We start from the raw sequence: 22,271 nt of genomic DNA on the forward strand, positions 1-22,271 counted from the left end.
CAATAGCAGCAGTAGTAGTAGTAGTATACGTTTGTGCTAGGTTTTTTAATCTTTAGTCTTATAATACAAGATTTATATTTATTATCTTCTGTTTACAACGGTTATGAGCCCGGCGCTCAGCCGTTTTGCGTTCTTGGTTCCTATGATTCTCTTTTGGTCTTCAAGCATCGTTAACCAACTGACAGAAATTGGCGCACCGAAACGATACGACCGATGAATCTAAACAGACTGATAGAAATCGACGTACTAACCGATACCATCTTTCGAGATCCTACGTTCTTCATCCATTAAGATCCCATGTTCTTCATTTGTTAAGATTCCACGTTCTTCATCCTCCGTCGATATCCTACGTTCTTCATCTTCCGTCGATATCCCATGTTCTTCATCTATTAAGATCCCATGTTCTTTATCCATTAAGATCCCATGTTCTTTATCCATTGAGATCCCATGTTCTATTGGATCGAGAAGCCTCCCCTGCCGTAGCTAGCCCACATGACCAATTTTTGGTCTCTTGTGTGTACGAATATGTCGTCGCCTTGGGCTGTCAATCGGAAGCGGTGGCGTACCTGGCACCAGCTGAAAAGTCTGGTGTTCTTCAGGCCTCGACTGTACAATGCGTCAGTAAAGTTGGTGGCTTTTACGTGATCTTTGTCGTGATCTTGGAGCACGAGGGCTCATAACCTATTGAACGAGGCACAAGAGAGTGAACGTAGTGATTGTATTGTGATGATGATAAGGCTAGGTTGCTACTAGCTAAGAGGCGTGGGGCCCGGCACTATATATGATAGACCGAGGGGTCCTTCCCCCGAAGGGGCCCTAAGGGGCCCGACCTGCCTCGAGGGGCATCGAGCCAGAGGAGTTGCTTCCAATATGTTCTTCATCCTCCGTTAAGATCCCATGTTCTTCATCCTCTGTTGAGATCCCACGTTCTTCATCATCCGTTGGTTATAGCAGCAGTAGTAACTGTAATAGCAGCAGTAGCAGCAGTAGCAGCAGTAGCAGCAGTAGCAGCAGTAGCAGCAGTAGCAGCAGTAGCAGCAGTAGCAGCAGTAGCAGCAGTAGCAGCAGTAGCAGCAGTAGCAGCAGTAGCAGCAGTAGCAGCAGTAGCAGCAGTAGCAGCAGTAGCAGCAGTAGCAGCAGTAGCAGCAGTAGCAGCAGTAGCAGCAGTAGCAGCAGTAGCAGCAGTAGTACATGCAGTACACGTGCATGCAGTACATGTAGCTTAGTATGCTAGGTATACTACTAGGTAGGTAGAGACTGTAGAGCTACTTTTAGAGAGTTCTTCTGAGAACAGAGGCGCGTTGTTTTGATCGGTTCTGGGTGGTCCTGAAAGGTGTGATTTCAGTCTTTCCAGCTGGGAGAGCACCAACGGACGACATGGAGAAACGGGACATCTCGAGACAGATGATGACCGGTGCAGTGAATGGACAAAGGGATTGCTTGCAGTGCTCTGTGCAGGGAATTGCGGTCTGTGGGTGCGAGATACCAGTGCCACGACGTCCGTAGTGCGAGGTTTTGGTTGGCGGATGCTTGATTGACATACCAGATCAAAAAGAAGTCGGAGAGACCAAAAACAAAGAACGGTGGACGGAGCACCGGGCTTATAACCTGTTGAAACAAAACGGGAGAATGGAATGATTGTATTGTTGATAGAATAAAGGTCTAGTTTTCGAGCTCGGAAGTGCGAGCATAGATGAACTAGTAAACACCTAGAAGCCGGGGGAAGGAGATCTCCCCAGGGTCCAAAGAACCCTGCGGAGGGAGAACAACACAGCTGGCCAGCCACGATGAGGAGCGAGCATCTTCGCGCCGAAATCGTGACGGCTCTAGCAACGGATAAAACCTTCCGGCGTATCTACAACTACATCCAACAACGTATAACCGCAGAAGAAACCCCCAGCCTCCAATCTTTGTTCCATCACCTCTATCTGTTGTGTAATAGCCTCGGTGAATCCTTTGAGTAGGTTTTTTATGTCGGAGGTGGCGATTGCTCGTTCTTCCTTTCTCTCTTAGTTCTCCTCGGAGCCTCGTCAAGGAAGTTTGGATGACTTCAACGCTGCTTTTGATTTGTTCCATGCCGTCGGACATTTGTTTAGGCAAACCCACTGAGGCCGTTCTTTCCAACAAAGTTCATATGGCCTTTTGTTGACTCATTCATGTATCTGGTTCAAAGGGAGTACAGCTCGTCAGCTTTCCTCTCCACACACGGCATTAGACCGACACCCTGCGCCAAGGCTTTGTGTTGGCTCGTCCCAAGACATAGTATTGCGTTGTCTACATGTAAGTCTCTTAACAAAGAGATGAGCGCGAATGTAAAACTACACATTCTTTGTCTTGTTGCTCTTTTCTTGCCTCTTTATTCAATAGATAGATTAGCGAGCATCATGTTGACTTGCCCTCCCTACAGCTTTACACACTCGAGAACCGCACCCACCACAACGTTTGTTCTCATCACTTTCAGCCCTCCATCTTGTGTGCACATTGTGAAGAGATCAACAATATTCAATACTATGGCAATCATCGGTGTTAATATACATATTCTAATACATCTATGCAAACAAATCGTAATCCGTCCCAGTCCAAGTACATGTACTCCACTACATCCATCTTCTACTGCATCGCCTTCACACCAGCCTGCATAGCCTTGAAATGACTCCAATCAAGACTGTCTTGTGCTAAAGCCCAGTTCATGACGCCACCAAGCTTCTTGGGTGCAACAATCTTTGTGAATTTTTGGGCCACGAAATGCGCCGTGTCCCATGTCCAAAAGGTTTCTTTTTCGGCATCCCAGTACCATTGTCCTCCTAGCTCCTCGTCCGCGATGCCGTTTTGCATTGCGCGCTGGAAATCGCCATTCATGTTTGCGGCCTCGAAAGTGACGGCACCAGACTTGCCAGTGTCACTTCCGTCGTCGGCTTCGAGCTTTGCCACCGGGCAGCCAACGGGGGTTGTGCAGTTGAATGTCGGGGCAGTTTCAAACCATTTGGCGTAAAAGGCAAAGCCGAGGTTGATCTTGCTGGGGGAGAGACCGCGCTTGATGTAGGTGCTGATGGAATCGCCCGAGTTGGAGACGCCGCTGTGGTGAGTAGTTGCGTTCATCCGGCGCATCATGAGGTCGTAAGTCATGACCTATATATGTCAGTTTGCGTTCATCATTTTCGACCTTGCAAGATACGAAATTTCGCATCCAGTACAGCAGAGAGGGTACTCACGTTGACGTAGTCGACAATGTCGTTGATCTTGGCCACATTTTCAGCCGTGTAAGCAATCATGTCCTCGACTCGTCCTGGAGCAGCAATGGAGAGCTCAATATCTTTTCCAACAGCATCCTTGATGGCCTGCAGGAAAAGAGGGAAAGCGTCAATCTCCCAAACCTTGTCCGAGTTGGGAGTCTGTCTGTAGTCCTGGCCATTGCCGCCAGGAAACTCCCAGTCGATATCTGTAGCCGCCATCCATTAGTATATAGGCACACGTAGACAGCCACTTATCGTGTGTTGTACTCACCAACACAGTCATAGCCCAGTGTCTTGATTGCTGTAGCGACATTCTGAGCATAGGTTTGCCGCGTTTCATTGCTTTTTGCGCCTTCACTGAAACCGATTGTATCGCCCCAGCCGCCGATTGACATGCAGACTTTGACTCCATCGTCGAAAAGAGCTCGAATCTGGTCCAACGGCATAAAGGGCTGATACCAGGTGCCGGAGTTGAAGACTGTTGAGCCGGCAAAGGCAGTGCTCACGTGCGTGACACCCTCAGTAACCGAATGATCGGGCAGATTTGTCGTGTCCCATCTAGTGGCAGAATGTAAGCACATACATGTATCTTTTAAAATCACCGCTGGAGGAGTGGTACGCACGAATCAAAGTACGTGAGGTAGCGAGGCTTTGCCATTGCTCCGGTGGCGGCAACGGCCGCTGCTGCGACGGTGGAAGTGCGCATCTCGGACAGAATCTTGCGTTCAGCTATGAGAAGGAGACGGGAGAGGAAGATTGCGTTGAGAGGCTTGCGTGCAGCATCATGGACAGGCCATTCTCTTTATATAAACGCCACCTCGTGAGCAAAGCCGGGCGCCATCAGCCTCGTGAGCCGCCAACGGGTGCCCAGCTGTTTCATCAACAAGGCAAACAAAGAGACAAAGGCGAATCAGATCAGATGATGGAGCACTGGAATGCCTGCCGTCTGAATAGTAATACGCAGAGCCCGATCCATGGGACAACGGATAACGGACCCAAAACTGTAACGTCGCAATTTTACGCGGCAGCTGGACGATATGCTTTGACGATCTGTTAGGCGTTACAGCCTGATCCGCCCCGCTGGAGTGTTGCCGTGCGGGCTGCCGCTGATGAAGGATCGCATCCCGTCTGCAGAGTCATCTTGATTGTCTTTGATGCATCTCTTGTTTCTTGTTTCTTGTACGACGGTCACCAGCAAACAATCGTCAAAAACACATTGAGCTCGAGCCCCTATGAGCTTGAGACTCCAAAGCAGCGGGACTTTGCCGAGATCCACAGCGGATGCCAGCACAGAGCTAATCTGGAGAGAGCAAGTCACAAGCCGCGGGCGACATCCGGCCCTGGCATATCGTCAGAGATCGTCAACGCTTACCATTTACTAGCAGTGGCAGCAAAACTAACTTGCCCAAACAGGTATCAGGCGCTGCTTGGCGGTTATAAGCTTGAGTAGGAAAAAGGAGATGCGAATGGCGAGCGCCGTTGATCAGTCAACATTAAAAAAGCGGCATTTTACAAGCATAAAAGGGTCTACATGTAGTAAAATATATGGAAGCGAAATAAGCAAGTACAAGTAAAGCAGTAGTAGCAGTAGTAGCAGTAGTAGCAGTAGTAGCAGTAGTAGCAGTAGTAGCAGTAGTAGCAGTAGTAGCAGTAGTAGCAGTAGTAGCAGTAGTAGCAGTAGTAGCAGTAGTAGCAGTAGTAGCAGTAGTAGCAGTAGTAGCAGTAGTAGCAGTAGTAGCAGTAGTAGCAGTAGTAGCAGTAGTAGCAGTAGTAGCAGTAGTAGCAGTAGTAGCAGTAGTAGCAGTAGTAGCAGTAGTAGCAGTAGTAGCAGTAGTAGCAGTAGTAGCAGTAGTAGCAGTAGTAGCAGTAGTAGCAGTAGTAGCAGTAGTAGCAGTAGTAGCAATAGTAGCAGTACCTAGTAGCCCGCGCTATCGCTGGAGTGCTGGATGCTGGATAACAAAATTGGGGGACAATGCCGGACAACTTCAGGATAACACGGAAAATGGTCAGCGGAGCTGCGGGCTCATAACCTGTTAAGATGAGAGATAAAATCGTATGATTGATTGATTAAAGAACTAAGTTCTACAGTCAGAAGAAGAGAAGATACATGTATCTAAGACTAAATACATATAGTACCTAGGTAATCATGATGTATCATGTATCACCGTACCGTTCCTTACAACAGTCTCTACCACCGGCCACATCAGATGTCATGGACAGAAATAATTCCAGCACGACAATTCTGCTTGAACAATAACTACAGTGCCCTGATAAAGCAAAGTCCTAATAAGCTCATTTTGGGTTTTAAACCCATTGGGCTGACAGACGTGCTGAAGCCAGACATACAACTCGACAAGGGTGCGCTTATCACATCGCGTCAGCGGTATAATGAAGATGCAAACACCTCACGGGAAAAGCAGCAAGGACAGCTAAATAGGGATACATCATATCGTTAAATATAAAAGCTAAGCTATAAAGTAAGTCTAGCTTATTACAATTAGTTTTTTTCCCCCTTCATGTCGTCATAAACTGAGTTCATTTGCAGCAAGCCTTGTGTAAACCTCTCCCTCAGGGGGGTTCACGAACACCATGCTATATCATCATGCCGCGAGGCCACCATCTACCATCAAAATCTGGCCAGTGACGTAGCTCGCCTTGGACGAGGCCAGGAAAGCAACAGCCTCTGCAATCTCAGCAGCCGTGCCCCAACGCGCAAGCGGCGTCACCGCAGTCGCGCCCTCGAGGAGGGCCTTCGTCGGGGTGAGCATCATCTTGGGCACCATGCCGGCATCGATGACTCCTGGACCGACAGCATTTGACCGGATGCCGTGAGCAGCCTCCTCGTAGGCAAGTTGGCGCACCATCATACTGACAGCCGCCTTAGGTGTAGCACTGGAAAAATATTTTGTTTAGAATCATGGAACGAGGGTCTACCAGTGGTATATAACCGTGGAGAATATTGCTCACCTCAACGCGTCACACGGCACAGTCCTCGATACCGCACTTGTGATCAAAGCCACGATCGAGGCGCCCTTGGCCTCACGCAGGATCGGCACGCCGGCCTTTGCGATGTTGTAGAAACCATAGACGTCGGTCTCGATCACGCCGCGGAAGGACTCCTCCTTGAAGTCCACCAGCGGGCCGGTCTCGAATGTAAGACCGCCGGCGGAGACGACTGTGTGAACGCGCTTATATGTGTCGACGGCATGCTTAAAGACAGCCTCAACCGCCTTGAGATCAGTGACATCGCAGGCTATCGCGCTCGCCTTGCGCCCAAGCTTGCGCACCTCCTCCACCAGGGACTCAGCATCGGCAGCGTTTGACCGGTAGGTGACGACAATATCAGAGCCACGCTCCGCCATCAGGCCAGCCGAGGCACGTCCGAGACCGCCTGAGCCGCCAAAGACGACGGCGCAGCCCTCGGGATATTCAGGTGTGGTGACGCCAAAAGCCATTGTGTATGTAGTTTCTCCTTGCTGTGGGGGATGGCTATGAAGATTGAGGGATTGAGATGATGAGATATCGTCGATTGGTGTAGATAGTGTCTTGAGCCTTGAAGAACAACAGGCCCTTCATTTTCTCTTATATAAATACCTGAACAAAACATCGGTGTGGACTTATGGACCTAGATGGCTCCTGACAACTTGCATCTCGTAGACTAGACATCTTGCAGACTAGAGAGTCTCCAGACTTACCAGGACCGGCAGTTGTTCCCACCTCTGCATGGCAAGTTGTCTAGCGGATCAACTCAGTCCCCTGAGGCGTTCAACGGTTTTCAACGGTTTTCGAGCTTTACCTAATAAGCTTACACTAGGGCCACGATGGATTCTCAGATCCTCGGGGGGGCATTAATTGTAGAGTTACATTGGAAACGGGGCAACGGAAAAGGGGAGGCTTGGCATGCCGCGGAAGAAAAAACTTGAGACGCACCCCATGCTTATTGCGTGAATATTTCCAACAATAGCAATGATGAAGCGTCCCAGTTTTTGAAACAAGTATACTAGGTATTAGAATCTACAAGTACAAGTATATCCGATGATCTTCATATCCTTTGGGCTCTGTTTTCTCCTGACCTTTTCCTAGCACCGGTGGGTGAGACGCGAGATCATACTTGGCAAGCCTGTGTAGATGGACCCGTGTCTCGTGATTTTCTTCAACGGCGTGCTTGGCTATGCACTCCTCCCCCCTTTTTGCATTGTCTCACCGCTGTTTCTTTATGCTGCATGTGAGCAGATCACTGCCTTTCTGCCCAAATAAGAACGATCAATCCCTGTTAGAGTTGGCGCAACAGGCCACTTCCCGTGCGGCGCGACAGCCGTTCCCACTTCCCAATCTGGGGTTTAGCGAGGTTGATATGTACCCACCGGATAGGCTCTTTGTAGCAACTCCCGTCATACATTTATGGGACAGAGAGGTTTGCAAGCCGGGATACAGCACTCTGAGTCCGGAGAGCAGGCCCATGTACATTGTTAGGGTCTGAATGCTACATTCGTATACCTCAAGGATGTTTATATAAGTCCTTCCCTGTTTCTTCTAGGCACCGTTTGGCAAGCCTGCTAGCCAAGTTGGAGCGTTGCTTTACTTATGCCGCAATGTGACCTTAGATTGAATAAATAAAACTCTTTATAGCGCACTTATATAATACTACTTGCAATATACATTACTCGCGAGAGCTGAAAAGCCTAGTTCATCAGCTTGCTGCCTGTTTTGCGATTAGTACCGGCCGACATCCGCAGCTTGACCAGAGAGCTCTAGAGGCAGACAGGCAAATTCTTCACGATGCCGTTTGTTTTCCCCATCCGAAGGGAACCCCAACGGGCAGTCATCGCTGGTGCAGTGGTTTTCTCACTGCTGCCGTTGCTTGCCGTTACTGGGCGGATATACGCGCGGTTGAGGTTCAACAATGGTCGTCTTGATCTGAGTGACTGGCTCATCATTTTGGCATGCGTAAGTACCCAACTTATCCACTCGAGTCGAATAATCATCCATCTCCATGGAAAACTCCTCTGACCAACATGTAATCCCTTCAGATCGTCGCGGTCGGGTACCAAGGACTTGCAGTCGCCTGCGCGGTGGTTGGGGGGATGGGATACCACACGACTGAGATCCTCGAGATGGCAGGCGAAGATTCGATAATCCTTCTGCTTCAGCTTGTAACCGCCGTCGTCGTCTTCTGGTCGCTCAGTCTCGGGCTGGCGAAAATGTCCATTCTCGCACTATACACCAAGATCTTCTCCGTCAGGAGCTTCATCCTCATCAGCCAAGCCTGTGCCGTATTCGTCCTGCTCTGGGCCATGATCCTCTTCATCGGTGCCTTTGCCATCTGTACGCCGGTTCAGCTAAACTGGGACAAATTCCATTACGTGGGAACCTGTGGCGACGTCAAGATGCTGTGGGCCGTCACCGGAGGGCTCAACATCTTCTCCGATCTGGTCATCATGCTCCTCCCCATGCCGTATCTTTACGGCCTCTCGCTACAGATGTACAAAAAGATTGGTTTGATGGTGACCTTTGGCATCGGGCTTGCGTAAGTGGCCAATCTCCGCCCTCCTTTTCCGTTTCTTCTGACTGCACCCAGCTAACACGTGGAGGTACAGAGTCTGCATTGTCAGCGCCGTCCGACTCGCCGAAATTGTCAAAATCGACATGAACGACTTCCCATTCTTCGGCGGTGTCGCACTCATGTTCAGTGCACTGGAGCCCTGTCTGCTGGTGACTGCATCATGCATCCCGCTCCTCCGCCCGTTGGTATCTCGAAACAAGTCACGAGCCGACAACAGCGGCTACGCCGCAGGCAATGCCAGTGGCAACACCGGAGCTCACTCCGCTTCTCGAAAGGGGGGCTTCTCGGAACTCCAAGACGACGACCGCTCGACGAGACAACTCCGCTCCGAATTTGGTGGCAAGGCATCTGCTGCGGCAGACGGCAGTTCCTTTGATTCCGACGGACAGGACCACCACCACACCGACCTGGAGTTGAAAACCATTACCGTCACAAGGGACTGGAGGGTTGAGGAATCCGCTGTTTAAATTGATTTAGACTCTGATTTAGACAACGTCCGGTTTACACAAGCCAAAAAGTATTGAATGTTTCAATAGCCTGGTTAGAGCGCAGTCCTGGTTGGTGGCGGTACATTTGTTACACAATAATTCCCCCCCTTATTATAGCAGCTACTTTTAGTTTTATTTTTTATTTCCGGCCTGCTGGTAGGTCTACGAATAGTATTGAAAAAGTTTAATATTTTACTAGAATAATAAAAGCACGAGCAAACATGTTTTGAAAGCTGCTGCAGAGGACATTAACATGTATATTTGTATCCTCTTCTTTTCGAACCTGCTAGAGTTGCTGACAAGTTGCAAGCCCCAAGAGACATTGTTCACTCTTCTCTATCTAGTCATAATTCCCTTCTTTTGTCTACGCAGGTACGCGTTTATACAAATGTCACGCGCCATGTGCCTCAGTTCCTTCCTTGCAACGCCTCTGGGTCTTCCCCTGTCCCAAAGTCGGACCAATTTTGAACCGCCCCCTTAATAGCAGGCACCCAAGAAGCTCTATTCCTAGTAAAAATCTCCACCTCCGGCACAAACGACTTTACCAAGTCACCATCGTCAACACAGCCAATCTTGATCGCCATCTTTCCCGGGAACCCGGTCGAAGTCCTGTACAACAGGCTCCCGCATTCTCCACAGCAGTGGTTGGACATGAAATTGCCGCTTTCTACGACGAATCCCCAGGTTTTGAGTTTCCCCTTGACAACCTTTAACGTGTCGGTGGACATGATGAAGTTGAGCGAGAATGGAGCGGCGCCTGTGAGCTTGGGCTCGTCCGCGCAGTGGCATCGGAACTTGAGTTCGGGCTCGCCTGAGTAGGTGATGACGTTGGCGCCACAGAGGCAGGAAGATTGTGTCATGTTGAAATTTTGGGACTGCAGGTTTGTTGACTTTGCTGCTTCTTTGGTTGTTTGACTTGTTGACTGATAAAGATGTGATGAACTTGTTCGATTCCTTGACAATCCCGACACTTGAATCGGCGGCTTTATATAAACATGTCAAACGATAAGTCTCAAAATCATATACATGTCTTGAAGCAATACTATCTTTTTTCGAAACCTCTATGCTGGTTGCTTCATTAGGGGAAATGGCTCAATTAGGCAATTTGTTCCAGATCGGGAAATCAGGAACACGCCGGCTTAACACAACTAAATGACCTCTGAGGTCCACGTATAGGAGCTATCAAGCAGGATAATTCTTAGATTTTAAACGACGGATTTTATTATTTTAACTCCGATTAAATGCGCGTTTGCTGATACAAACGAAAGGCTCTCTCCTGTTGGCACTGTGAGTCAAAATTCACGAGGAGATACAGAATCTAGCTCTAACAACGTCGATGCAGACTCCTACAGAACACGCCAACATCATTAAAAATGTTCGTTTAGCGATACGCTATCTCTGTGATATGTTTGGACTATGCGACGCAGGATGTGATGTAGAGTTCCACGCCAAGATCGTAACACGAGATGTCTAATCATTGAGCTGAAAAGTTCCCAAGTCCAAATTTATTTGTAGAAACAGCTTCAATTCTGGGAGTATCCTTCATCTCTATGTCTGGGGCACTGGATGCGAGAAGTAGTTTGCCCTCCGTAAGTCGTCCGAGGATTCGCACATCTGATGCCCGACGAGGACGCAGAGGCGCATCGCGTTAGGTTTGATCTTGTGGTATTGCATGAATGCGGACAGCCACGGTAATGGACTGTAGTGATGATATAGGTGCACATTCTAAGCCCAGTTCAGACATCAAGTTAGTGTACTAGCTCCAGCAATACTTCTTGAAATAACATACATTTAGGCTTGGCCGCGAGGGACTGAATGAACGTCCAATAGGATGTAGGTAAAATTCCTTGTGATGAGATTGTGAATGGTAAGAGAGATGAGAAGGCAAATATGAAGTGGCGAGTCGAGTCCTTTTATTAGCAGTAAGAGCATTGTAAATTGCTTTACTTGCAAATACCGCATAACCCAACCAACTTGAGATCTATTTGCAGGTTGTATTACTGATATAACAGGGCTTCAGTGGCTCAGAAACCATTAACCTCATGCTTGATACTTGTACAACTCGAGGATTGTTGGGGAAACTCGAAGCCCTTTACTCTGGAGAATCGCATTATTTGTCACCTCTGTACGCCGTATCACCGGTCGAATAAGCATACAGCGTTTAGCCAGCGAATTTTCATGCTTAGTTTAGAGATTGGGAAAAAGGATATGGCTAATACCGTAGAGTTATCATTTTAAAACCCCGATTGTTACGACCTGGTTCACCGTAACTGCAAAACCTTTATAGGCAGCTGGTTCTGTTACAATAATTGCTACAATTGCGATTATTGGCCTAATCTTTTGCCCTGTTTGACTCAACGAACGAAGGATCGTTACACTGATGTGTTACCTTGCTCAACCAAAGCACACGGACATTTTGTTGAGGATGCAGCGATAAGGCTTTGTCCATTATGAAAGGCAGTCACTCGCTACCCCGCTCCATTCCACCTCACTTACCACCCACCAACTTTTGTTTATTTCGCAATGCATTTGTGCCGATAACCAGCATTGAATCAACCGACTAGTATTGGTGCTTCTGTTCCCGAATAGCCGTTATAAAGAAAGACAGTATTGAGTTAGTCGGCCGACTCCATATCAGAAGCAAACTAACATGGAGTAGCCATGTCAACCGATGAGCCGCCCATTCCTGACGATTTCGTTCTGCCTCCCGATACCTGCATCATCCAAGGTAAAGGCGAATTCGTGGCTGCTGGCGTGACCTCACTCGTGGAGCTCTTGCCGAACGGCGATATTATTAAGACACCATGGGATGATCCCACCAGAGGGGATTGTGTGCAAGACATTATCACTGAGGCAAAAATCTATCAAATATTAGGGCAACACCCGCGCCTGGTAAAGCTTCGAAGTTGGGATTCTATGCAACATACAATAACAATGGAGTACATGCCAAATGGCACACTGCAACAGTACATTGAAAACCATTATAAAGATATTTCACGACCACTGCAGCTCCAGTGGGCTCAACAGGCGGCTGAAGGCCTGCAGCTCCTCCATGCAACCAACATTATTCATTGCGACATTGGTCCACATAACTTTCTGTTAGACGAATTACTTGATTTAAAGATTTCTGACTTCAGCGGTTCGTCGGTCAACGGTTCCTGCGCCTCGGTCTGCCCCAGATCCCGCTATCGAGCTCCCGATCCGGAGTGGCACCCAGGCAAGCCGCCAAGCTTCAGCGAAGATTTATTTGCTCTTGGCTCTGTACTTTACTTTATATTCACCGGCAATCCCCCATTCCAAAAGCTAGAGGAGGATCAAGTTGAAAGAAATTACGAAGCTGGAGTTTTCCCTGATTTATCAGAGGTGCTGTGCTCTGATATCATCACGCTGTGCTGGCAGCAGAGCGCTGGTTCTGCTCACCAGATATATGAGATGATTAGCCGACTTTGTGTCTCGGAAAATATATAGCTTCATGTCCTGTAAAATCGGGCTGCTTTGACCAAGCCTGCAGCATGTTGTTAGGAGAGATTAAGGATACAAGTAATAGCCAACGATAACTACAGGCTCCATGCTCCATCATCTGCATAGGAAAGGATAAGCTGTGAATAATTACTACCCTTACTTTAGAGAAGTTTGTCAATAAGAAGCACATTTGATCTGGTAGGACAAACACCAAACATGACAATGAAAACCTAGCTTGTCTGACCCCTATTTGGAACACGTAGAGTATGGTTGATCACAGCTAGTATTCGACAATCAGGTGCCGTGAACAATAAGGCTCGATTCCATATCCAAACTTATAAAGAAACTATAGTTCATTTCACGAAACTATCATTCATTTCACGTCTGACAAGGTTTTTGTTTTCTCCCTTACTGTAGCCTCATGTAGTTTATCTTAAATACACAATATATAGCTTTCTGCCAGATTCTGGTCACGGGACCCCGAATTCTCCATAACCTATGGTCGTATGTGGCAATTTGCTAGTTTTTGGTGTTGAGTTTACTTATAGTATGACCCGCAAATGAGATCAATTCTGTTTTACTTTGTGAAAACACAAACCAGACAGGGTTTATTCATCTTCAACTAACCTTGTTCCAGACAAAGTTGGTCCAAAACTTCTACTTTTTTTCAACTTCATCTTCAATTTCTCCACCACTAAGCAAAGTATATATACCTCAGACTAAAGATATACGAGATAAGAGCGGCCTTTTGCGGAGCTCTCAACTCTAAATCTTTACTCGATAAGTGGAAGACTGCCACTTGCAATTGGCTCAAAAGCTCCTAAACATGCTTCACTTCTTAGAAACGCATACATGCAACACCTAAATTAACAATCACTGACATTGGATTTCACATGACGAATTTCTTCTCTACTCTTTGAAGTTTGCGAATGACTAGACACATAGTGACGACCACACAAATCACATCTTCGCCTTTTGAACAATGTTGAACGGCTCCCCGCCCTTCTCTATCCGAACCAAGTTCTCCAACCAAATCTTATACGCCCGCGCCATGGTCTGCTGCGTAACAGAGCTGATATGCGGCGATATAAAAACATTAGGCAGTCCCCATAACTCACTATCCTCAGGCAGGGGCTCTGGATCAGTGACATCAAGAGCCGCAGCCAGAAGCCCGCCATTGGCAGCGCCCTTTTTCAGCGACGCAATGAGCGCATTCTGATCGATGACCTGGCCGCGGGCGACATTCACAAGAATAGTCGGATTCTTAGCATTGATTAATCTGAGCTCTTCTTCACCAATCAAGTGTTTCGTAGACGCCGTCAGCGGAAGCGAGAGAACCACAATGTCCAGGTCTTGGGAGAGAAAGCTATGCAGCTCCTCCTTGGACTGCCCGTGGAAGTAAGCGCTTGGAATCGAGCCATCTGGATCACCGGCGCCAGCCTCGCACCAGTTTCGATCCTTGCGGTCTTCCGCAGTTGGTCGTGGACGAGAGTTGTAGACGATGACCTCCATGCTGAAAGCTTTTGCCAAACGAGCCACTGTGGTTTGCCACGTTAGAAGAGCCGCCAAGCCATAATTGTATATATAAAGGAGGGGCCATTTCTACCATGTCGTCCAATAGATCCATAGCCAACAATGCCAATCTTTTTCCCATCCAGAGCAAATGGGGGCGGAACCGGCACAGGACTACCCCAACTCTTCGCATTCTGCAACTCCTTGAACTGAAACAGTCGACGGCTCAGTCCCAGAATAGAGCCGAGAACCCACTCTGCAACAGCAATGCTGGGCCCACCAGTAGAAGTCGTGATTGTGATGTTTGGATCCTTAAATGCCGGCTTATGAGCCACATGGTCTGTCCCCGCGACATTGAAGTGAATGTATCGAAGATTAGGAGCGTCCGCGGGATCAGGCACGACTCCCATGGTCATCAACGCAGTAACCTCACGCAAGATTTCTACAACAGCATAAGTGGTTATACGAAGTTAGAAAGAGTTGATCGTCGAGTTTAAACAAGGGATATAAGTGCTGTAGTCTTGGAGACGAACCAGGCGGGATGTGCATATCCTGCTTGTAAAAAGCCTCGGTGGGCTTGACGGCATGATGCAAATACGTGATTTTCCAGTCTGGAAAGACAGCCTGGAGCCGCTGCAGGAAGGGCTCCGGCTTGGGAAAAGGAAGAGTCAATAACAAGTGTTTCGCCATGGTCATTCAAACAAAATTATAATATCTACAGAACAAGTAAAGGATGCCTTGTATAGACTCTGTGAATTATCAACGCACTCTTGAAAGGAAACAGCCAAGCATACTCATAGTTATACCCATCTCTCTTCAATGTGTTGTAAACTGCCATCAATACCAGTAGTCTATTGGCTACCCAAAACCTCTTGCAATTTGTAAGCAGCCATGAGCGGTTAGCTGCGAGACAGCCTTAGTGAACTTCCTCCTCACTTATAAATATAATCAAGTAACCTGTTGAGTAATCAGGCGTCCTCAATACCGAATGCTAGAACATAGCTATTTAGAAATAGGCATAACAACTTATTCTTTGCGGAGGCATACCTCGGCGCCCTCAGTAGCTGAACCACTAGCCGCGGGAATAACGATTCATTGCAAAAACGACAAGCCTCGTTCTAGTAAGCCCTAGCTTTGAATCCGGAAATCAACTGGAAGTTTTGGGAAATCTGATCTACTAAATAACACATCTCGGCTCTAGTTATTCCTAGTCCTTGACCCTTGCCAAATCCCGACGGCCAACTTCTGCCGAAGCGACATCTATGCATGCAAGATAGAACGAGACGGTGACTGCGAGAGCCATTAATTAATAATCGGGCTAGATCTGTATGTATAAATATCAACAAAACATGAACTCGTCACCAAGGTTGCCTACCAGGCTGCTGCGTTGTGGTCATTGTCATTAGCTGGCCTTGAGCCTTTAGCTTCTGGCTTGGACTTGTGACACTGAGCCCACTTGACATTAGACAAACAAGGAATCTATTTCACTTTAAAAAGAGGTAAGAAAGGTGGGGATGCGAGCAAGTGTGCATAAATCTTTTATATTTCATCTTTTTTTTAATCATTGCGTCCTGAAACTCCGATGCTCGCTCAACCTGGGAGTCCAAGACCAAGCACCTGGTATCTGATATCTCTAAAGACAGAAAATTCTTGACATCGTAACCAAGAGCAGCATTCTTTCATCTTTTAACCCTTTTCAGCCTTTCACTGCGCTACTGCCAATCTGTGAGTTCTACTCATCATCGTCGAGTTTCTGCAGCTTGCCCATGTCCCTCTTTGCGCCAGCCTCTCCGATGAGCTTGATGCGGTCAATGCGCACAGCATCCGCTTCGCCGTCTCCTTGCTGAACAAAAATGGTGAGGGTGTTTGTCTTCTGAAACTTGACGAATCGCAGGCTGATGCTTGCCGTGGATTCTGAATTCCAATGCTCAGGCTCCAGTGTAATGGACTGTGTGGGCTCAGCGTCCTCTGCTTCTCCAAAATCCATGTTGGAAGTGCGATTCAGGAAAAGACCAATCTCGACAGGCCTCGAGACGTCGGTATTGCCTTGAGGAATAACGGAAGTGATCTATTCTCGCAGTCAGCCAAGACAATAGTCCAATTGGTCATTTAGAAGAAAAGTAATGACCTGTAATGTGTGGAGCTTGATTGTTGATTGGAAGGGGATAAAGAGCAAGAGCTGGTCGTCGGATCCGCTCTGTACCCAGTCTGTAGCGGTGGATTTGCCCAAGCCCAGGGCACTCGGCTTTGAGCTCTCGAAGAGGACCTTGACAGGGCCCGCGTTGTCATCTGCGTTCAGCAGCTCACAGCCTCTGAGTTCCACCTGGTCCGTAACATCGCCGTAGCCTTTGGGGATCTCAGCACCCTTCCAGGCCTCTGGAGGGCCACCTTCGCCTCCCATGCCCTCTACCAGATGCTCGAGCTCTGATACTATCTTTCCTATGACATTCCTGAGCTCGGCTGAGTTTGCGCCTTGTACGGTGTGCATAAGCGTGCCCTTGCGGAACAAGATGAACGTAGGCAGCACTGTGATGCCATATTCCTGCACGAGGTCTTGACATGTATCATTGTCGACCTTGGCAAAGACAAGAAGTCTGGGTCGGCCGATTTGGGAGGCCAAGGCTTGATACAAAGGTTCGATCTGTCGGCAACTTTCGTCATCATTGGAGTAGACTAAGAGAGAGAGGCAGAGTCAGCACATGTGAAGATGAAGAGGATGGAATTCCAGCCAGGCGACCGAGACATGGCGGGGAGTTTGTCATGGTGGGGGAGGCTCACACTTGACAATGACAATGGGGGAGCTTTTCAGCAGTTCGTCGAGCTGCACCTTGGAGGCTACGTCTTCTACAGCGTCCGCCATTATTGCGTCTGGTGCCAATCGAGACAGCCGTGATGGATGAGGGCGGCAGTGGGATTCGAAGATGTGTAATGGACGAGGATGCCTGCGCCATGTCGGATGCTAGTGCTGGAGTTGGTGGGGAGCTTAGGGACCAGGCGCTTGAAGGGGGCTAAGCCTATTTGGGCAGCATTGAATCTGCCATGGGTTGCAACAGCTTCATATAGATGGATACGAGGTGAGAAAATTGAATCACTTTCGTTAAAATGGTCGTGAGCTATACGAGACGATAGAAGATGTGAGTGCATCCGTTTCAGAGAATAACATGAGCCGGAAGCCGCTGGGTAGGTAGTAACAGACTTTATGGCTAATAGACTGCCTACCCTACTCAACGCTACTACTATACAGCGTGCGTGAATAAGTCTAGGCAATTAACACCACACCACATTACTTCCACATTGCTTCCATCTCTGTTACCACTGCGCAGCTTCATAGGACCGATTTCCTTCTCTTGCGCCGACTAATCAAAAAGCCAGACGATCAGGCTATTCTCCCAATATCGCATTGCCAACGCAGGATGAAGCAAGGTTAAATGAATGGCAGTGGACTGCAGCTATTGGCAATATGGATAATACAGCCAATAGCCTAATAGCGGCCATGGCTCTCTCTTATACATACGCGCCGCCTCACCTTTGCGACTCCTCGGTCGCCAGAGACTGCTGACCGGCCAAGGCTCAGCTGCTGCAACAAGATGGCGTACCCTGCAGAGCTGTATGACAGCGATTTAAATATAGCACACCCCGTGTTCTCGTTGTTGCCAGGCCTCTTTTTCCGCCGCCACCTGGCACTCCTCTTTACTGTCATCCTGCTCCAGCTGGCCATCTCCGTCATCATAAAAAATGGCCTTTTCCGAAGGTAAACAAACCAAAACCCAAAAAGCGATTCATTCACCTGCTTTACTTTTGTCTTGTCCCATGAAAGTCGCGAAATCCGAGATCCGGCCCTTGCAGCGTAGGGAATGCAGCATTGAGAACGGCAAAGGCTGACTACTACCACAAGTTCCAACATTGACACCCGAATCGCGCTTCTCGCAAGGGAGAGACCAATGGCGAAAACGAATCCAACCTCGCTCGATGGTCGGAGTCAAAAGCTGTCGAAGCCGGCATGGAAGCCCAAAGAGCAGCCTGGGCCAAGTCTGAGGCCAGCCTCTCCCCCAAAGCACAATCCATGGCGCCAACGCCAGGCGTCAATTGTGTCCGACCAGGAAAAGCCTGCGAAGCCTCTAGAACTAAAGGCTGAGGAGTTTCCAGTGCTAAATACTCCCGAGAAGGAGGACAAGGAGGAGGAAGAGGAGAAGGAGAACAAGGGGGACCAGCAAGAAAAGCAGGAAAAGCAGGAAAAGCAGGAACAGACTGCCGACACCACTTGTAGCGAACAGCCGAATCCGCTTGAGCCTTGCGACGCATCATCCAAAGCAAGTTCCACCACCAATGAGACACAGTCTGAGGACGCCAGGTCACCTCTATCTCGGCTAAGCACACCGACGAGGTTAATCCTGGAAGAAGCCGCAGATCAAGCAGCCCAGATGTAAGCATCGCATTTGTATTGTCCAGCTCATGAGTAGCTACAGGGGCTGTTTTGGCTTATCAAATTGAAATCTAGCCTTTGGAGGCATCCAATCGGGTCAAACGTCTATGTGTATGCGGAGAGAAGCATATTCCAGCTACATCGAGATATTCTCACACGGCATTCGGGATGGTTTCGCGAAAAACTCCCCCCACCAAACGAGGTATGTGGGAAACGAAAGGGTTGAAGAATACAAGTCTGCAAAGCTAATCAGCGCCTAATCCAGGATGGGTCCCCAGTCGAGATGCATTTGCCTCATGCCGTCGGAGCAGTGCAGCCCTGCCTTTACTTCATATACACCAAGAGTGCGTATCTCGTCTGGTATTGTCTTTTAGTGGAGGATTATAACGACTAATTCCGAGGTCCCCCCATAGATATCGACATCTGCGAGAGAGACCCAGTACAGCCGCTCAACTTTCTACATGTTCCGAGATGTGTTCTGGCCTACTGCGCCGCCGTAAACTTTCAGATCCCTAGCATGGCAGTGCGCATTTTGGCCATCCTTGAAGCAACGGCAAGGCATCTTACGAGCTATCTAAGTGTCCACTACATCTACAACGATATGGATTTCAAAACCAGCAAATCTGTCATGGTTTACTTTGTCAACTCGGTCGATATTCTGTATTCGGAGCCATTATTCGAGCTCATGAAGCCCATCCGACATGCTCTTGCTGGTATCCTGGATGCGTTACTGCCTTATATGCTCCGACAGCCGTCATTTCCCGAGATAATGAATCTGCCTTCGTGGAAAAGATGGTCAGCTGCCATTGCGGCCGACCAGATCGAGTATCGGACGGCACTTGGCCGTTTTCGATCGCCAGAGGAATCTATTTTGCCGAGCGAGGCTGAGCTAGAGGCTCTATTCGACCGCGTACTGGGGCAGTATCACCGAGATCAGGAAGACAGAGAGAGCATGGGGAGTTCCTGTGATGGAGATTTTAATAAAGGAGAGTCTGGAGATGTCGAAGACGATGCGCCAAGTTTAAGAAATCAAAGTCCAAAGAAGAAGAAGAACAAGGCCAAAATACCAGAATTTATTCAGGAAGAACCAGCGTTGGAGTGCCAGTCGCCAAGTATTGCCGGCAGCACAGACAGCGAGACAAGCACATGGAACTCACTCGGGACCGACGACTTCAAGGCAAGACGAAGAGGCAATTCAGCTAGCAGCTCTCTTGCTACTCATGACTTTGCATACGCCAAGAGCAATTCTAGCGCTGGAGAAAGGTCATATAGGAGGAATAAGGAGCGGAGGCCTCGCAGCTAGAGCACGGTGTTTTTACGAGATATTTGGATGAGCGCATTTATAGATTGGCAAGATGTCGAATAACTTGTCTTGGGCTTTAAAAACGCAAACGGAATGGGACTGTAAGACTGCATCTTTTCTTTTTTCTTTTTCCTTTTTTTTCAGGATGTACAATACTAGGGTAGCTGGAACAGAACGTACCTATATAAAGAGGAATGCCAGCAATATTAATCACCTCCAAGAGGTAGGCAGCTTTTGTTATATAGCATTTTAATATCACGACTTATGGAAAGAACCCCAGAATTTCAACATGTCAAAACCGGATATCATAGGTCCATTTCTGGCCAGAACTCGAACTTTGATTTTACCAACTTATACAGGCTAATAACGCCCCCTTGAATCGTATTGAATCTACGCATCTACACAGCAACGACGCCAACAAACATCCACACAATACGTTGATTTCATGGCTCCCTCTTCATCCACATCCATACCCATGCCGTCCTTCCTCTTCTCCCTAAAACAAAAGCGCTCGCATCAACTTCTCCCAGGCACAGCCATCGCAAAGCCACTCCCCTCCCGCCCCCACATTCCAACAAACCACTAATTCCCTGTTTTGGCCCAATGACGTCGGCAAACGGTGGCTTCAACCTTCTTTGTTGCTTCTTCCCGCCCACAAGCTCCCTCCCAGCAGGCCTACAGAGCGCCTTGTCCGCCAGCCCCCATTGGTAGACTAGAAGCTTCACGTCTGGTGCCTGGTGCTAAAAGCTCACCTATTTATGCTTCCTTTCAGCTCATCCCCCTCCCCTCTTTTTTTTTCACCTTTGTTCCAAGTACCTGATCGTCGGTGGTTGGCTTCAAAGCTCGCCTGACTGTTGGCCTTTTTGCACGTGCATTTTTGCATTTCTGACTTGGGCGTGTTTTGCAGCTCACGGGACGGGTTCTTCTGAAGACGTCACACTACCTGCATTCCTAGTAGGCTTAGCAGCAGCCCCTCCTCGAGTCGTCGAGTAGCACAAACACCAACCTCTCAAATCGGGTCATTTCCATCGCTCACCTAGTCTTCATTCATTTTCATCCGAGCAATCGCGCATCTTTTCATCGTCGCATACGATTTGCGCACCTGTCTATTCCGTTTTCTTTTTCTTCCTACTCACTCACTCGCTTCTTCACCATGGGTAAGAAAAGACTCCCATCCTCTCATCCCATCTCACTCACCCGCTCGCTCCAAACCCGGTTCCCAGCGACAAGTATCACAACTAACTCCCATCTCCAGGTCGCAGCGACGTCAAGAAGCGCCTCTACCTCAGCAACCCCGAGGTCGACGTCATCATCAGACGCTCCCACCGCCATCGCCACCACCACTCCTCCCACACTCACAGATCGCGAACGCCATCCCCCCCTCCCGCGGAATACATCTCTGTGCCTCGTCCCGTCTTCCAGCTTCCTCCTCCGCCTCTTCCTCTTCTGCCGCCGCCGCCTCCTTCCACGCTGCCACCCGCGCCGATGCCACCACCGCCTCCGCCCGTGTTTGAGCTCCCGCCCCTGCGCCGCCCGTCGCCGCAGCCGGAATTCATCGAGGTCATCGCCGTCAGCGAGGACGAGAAGCAGGAGAAGAAGAAAAAGAAGAAGAAGAAGAAGAAGGTCAAGAGCCGATCCTCCAGCTCCAGCTCCAGCTCCTCTAGCGACTCCCGCAGCCGCAGCCGCAGCCATCACCGCCACCGCGACGATGAACTGGACCGCTACCACCACGACTACGACCGGGACGTCGAGGAGACCCGCGACAGAGAAGTCTACGTCGAGAGGGAGCGATACATTCCCTACCCTGTGCCGGTTCCCGTCCCCACGGACCCTTACAATACGTACCGCTACATCGACGCTCCGCGCAGCCGCAGCCCTAGACGGCGTGCGCCATCTCTGTCTCCTTCGCCACCGCCGCCACCACAGCGCTATGCCGACGAGGAGAGAGAGCACGACTATATTCGTATAAGGGATCGCGAGTATCGTTACGATTAGAGAGACCTTTCTCCTTTAGTGCCGGCGAATGTCGTTTTTCTCTCTCATTCGAATGAGTCGGGTTTTGGATATGCAGAGTGACCGCTTGGATTGGATTATTTGTCACGAATGCTTGGATGATTTTTGTATTTTGAGTTCTGGAGTTGTATCAAGAGAATAACGCTGTCACGACACTTTTTAACGCCAAATCTTATACCTTATAACGAATGTGCTTTAACGTTCTTGAATTATGTAGCTGTTGTGTTCATCATAGTTCAATATAAATTCATTGTTATTATTCTAGAGAAAAGGT

At 48.7% G+C, this 22,271-nt stretch overlaps 9 protein-coding genes across 9 annotated transcripts; 4 read left to right on the forward strand and 5 right to left on the reverse strand.

Moving 5' to 3' along the window:
- Nucleotides 1-2,484: 2,484 nt before the first annotated feature.
- TrAtP1_003872 (uncharacterized protein) lies at nucleotides 2,485-4,495 on the reverse strand. Its single transcript, XM_014083559.2, has 4 exons — nucleotides 3,857-4,495; nucleotides 3,505-3,791; nucleotides 3,213-3,439; nucleotides 2,485-3,129 (listed from the first exon to the last, which is right to left on the reverse strand). Exons 1-4 carry the CDS (start codon nucleotides 3,937-3,939, stop codon nucleotides 2,611-2,613), a joined length of 1,116 nt encoding a protein of 371 aa, XP_013939034.1. The 5' UTR covers nucleotides 3,940-4,495; the 3' UTR covers nucleotides 2,485-2,610.
- Nucleotides 4,496-5,669: 1,174 nt separating this feature from the next.
- TrAtP1_003873 (uncharacterized protein) lies at nucleotides 5,670-7,005 on the reverse strand. The gene is made up of 2 exons (XM_014083560.2): nucleotides 6,201-7,005; nucleotides 5,670-6,125 (listed from the first exon to the last, which is right to left on the reverse strand). The coding sequence occupies exons 1-2, from the start codon at nucleotides 6,686-6,688 to the stop codon at nucleotides 5,834-5,836; spliced, it is 780 nt and encodes a 259-aa protein (XP_013939035.1). The 5' UTR covers nucleotides 6,689-7,005; the 3' UTR covers nucleotides 5,670-5,833.
- A 1,007-nt stretch (nucleotides 7,006-8,012) lies between these two features.
- Nucleotides 8,013-9,263, forward strand: TrAtP1_003874 (uncharacterized protein; the record flags this gene model as incomplete). Its single annotated transcript, XM_014083561.2, has 3 exons — nucleotides 8,013-8,180; nucleotides 8,264-8,760; nucleotides 8,831-9,263. 3 exons carry the CDS (start codon nucleotides 8,013-8,015, stop codon nucleotides 9,261-9,263), a joined length of 1,098 nt encoding a protein of 365 aa, XP_013939036.1.
- Nucleotides 9,264-9,691: 428 nt separating this feature from the next.
- TrAtP1_003875 (uncharacterized protein) lies at nucleotides 9,692-10,144 on the reverse strand (the record flags this gene model as incomplete). The annotated part of the gene is made up of 1 exon (XM_014083333.2): nucleotides 9,692-10,144. The coding sequence occupies one exon, from the start codon at nucleotides 10,142-10,144 to the stop codon at nucleotides 9,692-9,694; it is 453 nt and encodes a 150-aa protein (XP_013938808.1).
- A 1,663-nt stretch (nucleotides 10,145-11,807) lies between these two features.
- TrAtP1_003876 (uncharacterized protein) lies at nucleotides 11,808-12,946 on the forward strand. The gene is made up of 2 exons (XM_014083562.2): nucleotides 11,808-11,898; nucleotides 11,944-12,946. Exon 2 carries the CDS (start codon nucleotides 11,946-11,948, stop codon nucleotides 12,750-12,752), a length of 807 nt encoding a protein of 268 aa, XP_013939037.1. The 5' UTR covers nucleotides 11,808-11,898; nucleotides 11,944-11,945; the 3' UTR covers nucleotides 12,753-12,946.
- A 760-nt stretch (nucleotides 12,947-13,706) lies between these two features.
- TrAtP1_003877 (uncharacterized protein) lies at nucleotides 13,707-15,329 on the reverse strand (the record flags this gene model as incomplete). The annotated part of the gene is made up of 4 exons (XM_014083563.2): nucleotides 15,306-15,329; nucleotides 14,792-15,249; nucleotides 14,353-14,700; nucleotides 13,707-14,284 (listed from the first exon to the last, which is right to left on the reverse strand). Exons 2-4 carry the CDS (start codon nucleotides 14,952-14,954, stop codon nucleotides 13,707-13,709), a joined length of 1,089 nt encoding a protein of 362 aa, XP_013939038.2. The 5' UTR covers nucleotides 14,955-15,249; nucleotides 15,306-15,329.
- A 455-nt stretch (nucleotides 15,330-15,784) lies between these two features.
- TrAtP1_003878 (uncharacterized protein) lies at nucleotides 15,785-17,203 on the reverse strand. The gene is made up of 3 exons (XM_014083564.2): nucleotides 17,037-17,203; nucleotides 16,387-16,931; nucleotides 15,785-16,326 (listed from the first exon to the last, which is right to left on the reverse strand). The coding sequence occupies exons 1-3, from the start codon at nucleotides 17,116-17,118 to the stop codon at nucleotides 15,991-15,993; spliced, it is 963 nt and encodes a 320-aa protein (XP_013939039.1). The 5' UTR covers nucleotides 17,119-17,203; the 3' UTR covers nucleotides 15,785-15,990.
- A 182-nt stretch (nucleotides 17,204-17,385) lies between these two features.
- Nucleotides 17,386-20,174, forward strand: TrAtP1_003879 (uncharacterized protein). Its single transcript, XM_014083565.2, has 5 exons — nucleotides 17,386-18,009; nucleotides 18,154-18,681; nucleotides 18,757-18,883; nucleotides 18,947-19,025; nucleotides 19,095-20,174. The coding sequence occupies exons 1-5, from the start codon at nucleotides 17,846-17,848 to the stop codon at nucleotides 19,982-19,984; spliced, it is 1,788 nt and encodes a 595-aa protein (XP_013939040.2). The 5' UTR covers nucleotides 17,386-17,845; the 3' UTR covers nucleotides 19,985-20,174.
- Nucleotides 20,175-20,730: 556 nt separating this feature from the next.
- TrAtP1_003880 (uncharacterized protein) lies at nucleotides 20,731-22,249 on the forward strand. The gene is made up of 2 exons (XM_014083566.2): nucleotides 20,731-21,141; nucleotides 21,240-22,249. Exons 1-2 carry the CDS (start codon nucleotides 21,138-21,140, stop codon nucleotides 21,977-21,979), a joined length of 744 nt encoding a protein of 247 aa, XP_013939041.1. The 5' UTR covers nucleotides 20,731-21,137; the 3' UTR covers nucleotides 21,980-22,249.
- Nucleotides 22,250-22,271: the final 22 nt, after the last annotated feature.

The sequence above is a fragment of the Trichoderma atroviride genome, chromosome 2, assembly GCF_020647795.1.
Source record: "Trichoderma atroviride chromosome 2, complete sequence".
Lineage (NCBI taxonomy): Eukaryota > Fungi > Ascomycota > Sordariomycetes > Hypocreales > Hypocreaceae > Trichoderma > Trichoderma atroviride.

Bases quoted from the DNA above. Each gene is read 5' to 3' on its own strand.
- TrAtP1_003872 (XM_014083559.2), bottom strand. From the start codon at position 3,939: ATGCGCACTTCCACCGTCGCAGCAGCGGCCGTTGCCGCCACCGGAGCA. The intron at 3,792-3,856 runs GTGCGTACCACT...TTCTGCCACTAG, and splicing joins TACCTCACGTACTTTGATTC to ATGGGACACGACAAATCTGC. The intron at 3,130-3,212 runs GTGAGTACCCTC...TGACATATATAG, and splicing joins ACATTGTCGACTACGTCAAC to GTCATGACTTACGACCTCAT.
- TrAtP1_003878 (XM_014083564.2), bottom strand. From the start codon at position 17,118: ATGGCGGACGCTGTAGAAGACGTAGCCTCCAAGGTGCAGCTCGACGAA. The intron at 16,932-17,036 runs GTGAGCCTCCCC...TCTCTCTCTTAG, and splicing joins CCCCATTGTCATTGTCAAGT to TCTACTCCAATGATGACGAA. The intron at 16,327-16,386 runs GTCATTACTTTT...CTGCGAGAATAG, and splicing joins TCAAGCTCCACACATTACAG to ATCACTTCCGTTATTCCTCA.
- TrAtP1_003879 (XM_014083565.2), top strand. From the start codon at position 17,846: ATGGCGTACCCTGCAGAGCTGTATGACAGCGATTTAAATATAGCACAC. The intron at 18,884-18,946 runs GTATGTGGGAAA...CGCCTAATCCAG, and splicing joins AACTCCCCCCACCAAACGAG to GATGGGTCCCCAGTCGAGAT. The intron at 19,026-19,094 runs GTGCGTATCTCG...GTCCCCCCATAG, and splicing joins TTACTTCATATACACCAAGA to ATATCGACATCTGCGAGAGA.
- TrAtP1_003876 (XM_014083562.2), top strand. From the start codon at position 11,946: ATGTCAACCGATGAGCCGCCCATTCCTGACGATTTCGTTCTGCCTCCC.
- TrAtP1_003873 (XM_014083560.2), bottom strand. From the start codon at position 6,688: ATGGCTTTTGGCGTCACCACACCTGAATATCCCGAGGGCTGCGCCGTC. The intron at 6,126-6,200 runs GTGAGCAATATT...ATATTTTTCCAG, and splicing joins GTGCCGTGTGACGCGTTGAG to TGCTACACCTAAGGCGGCTG.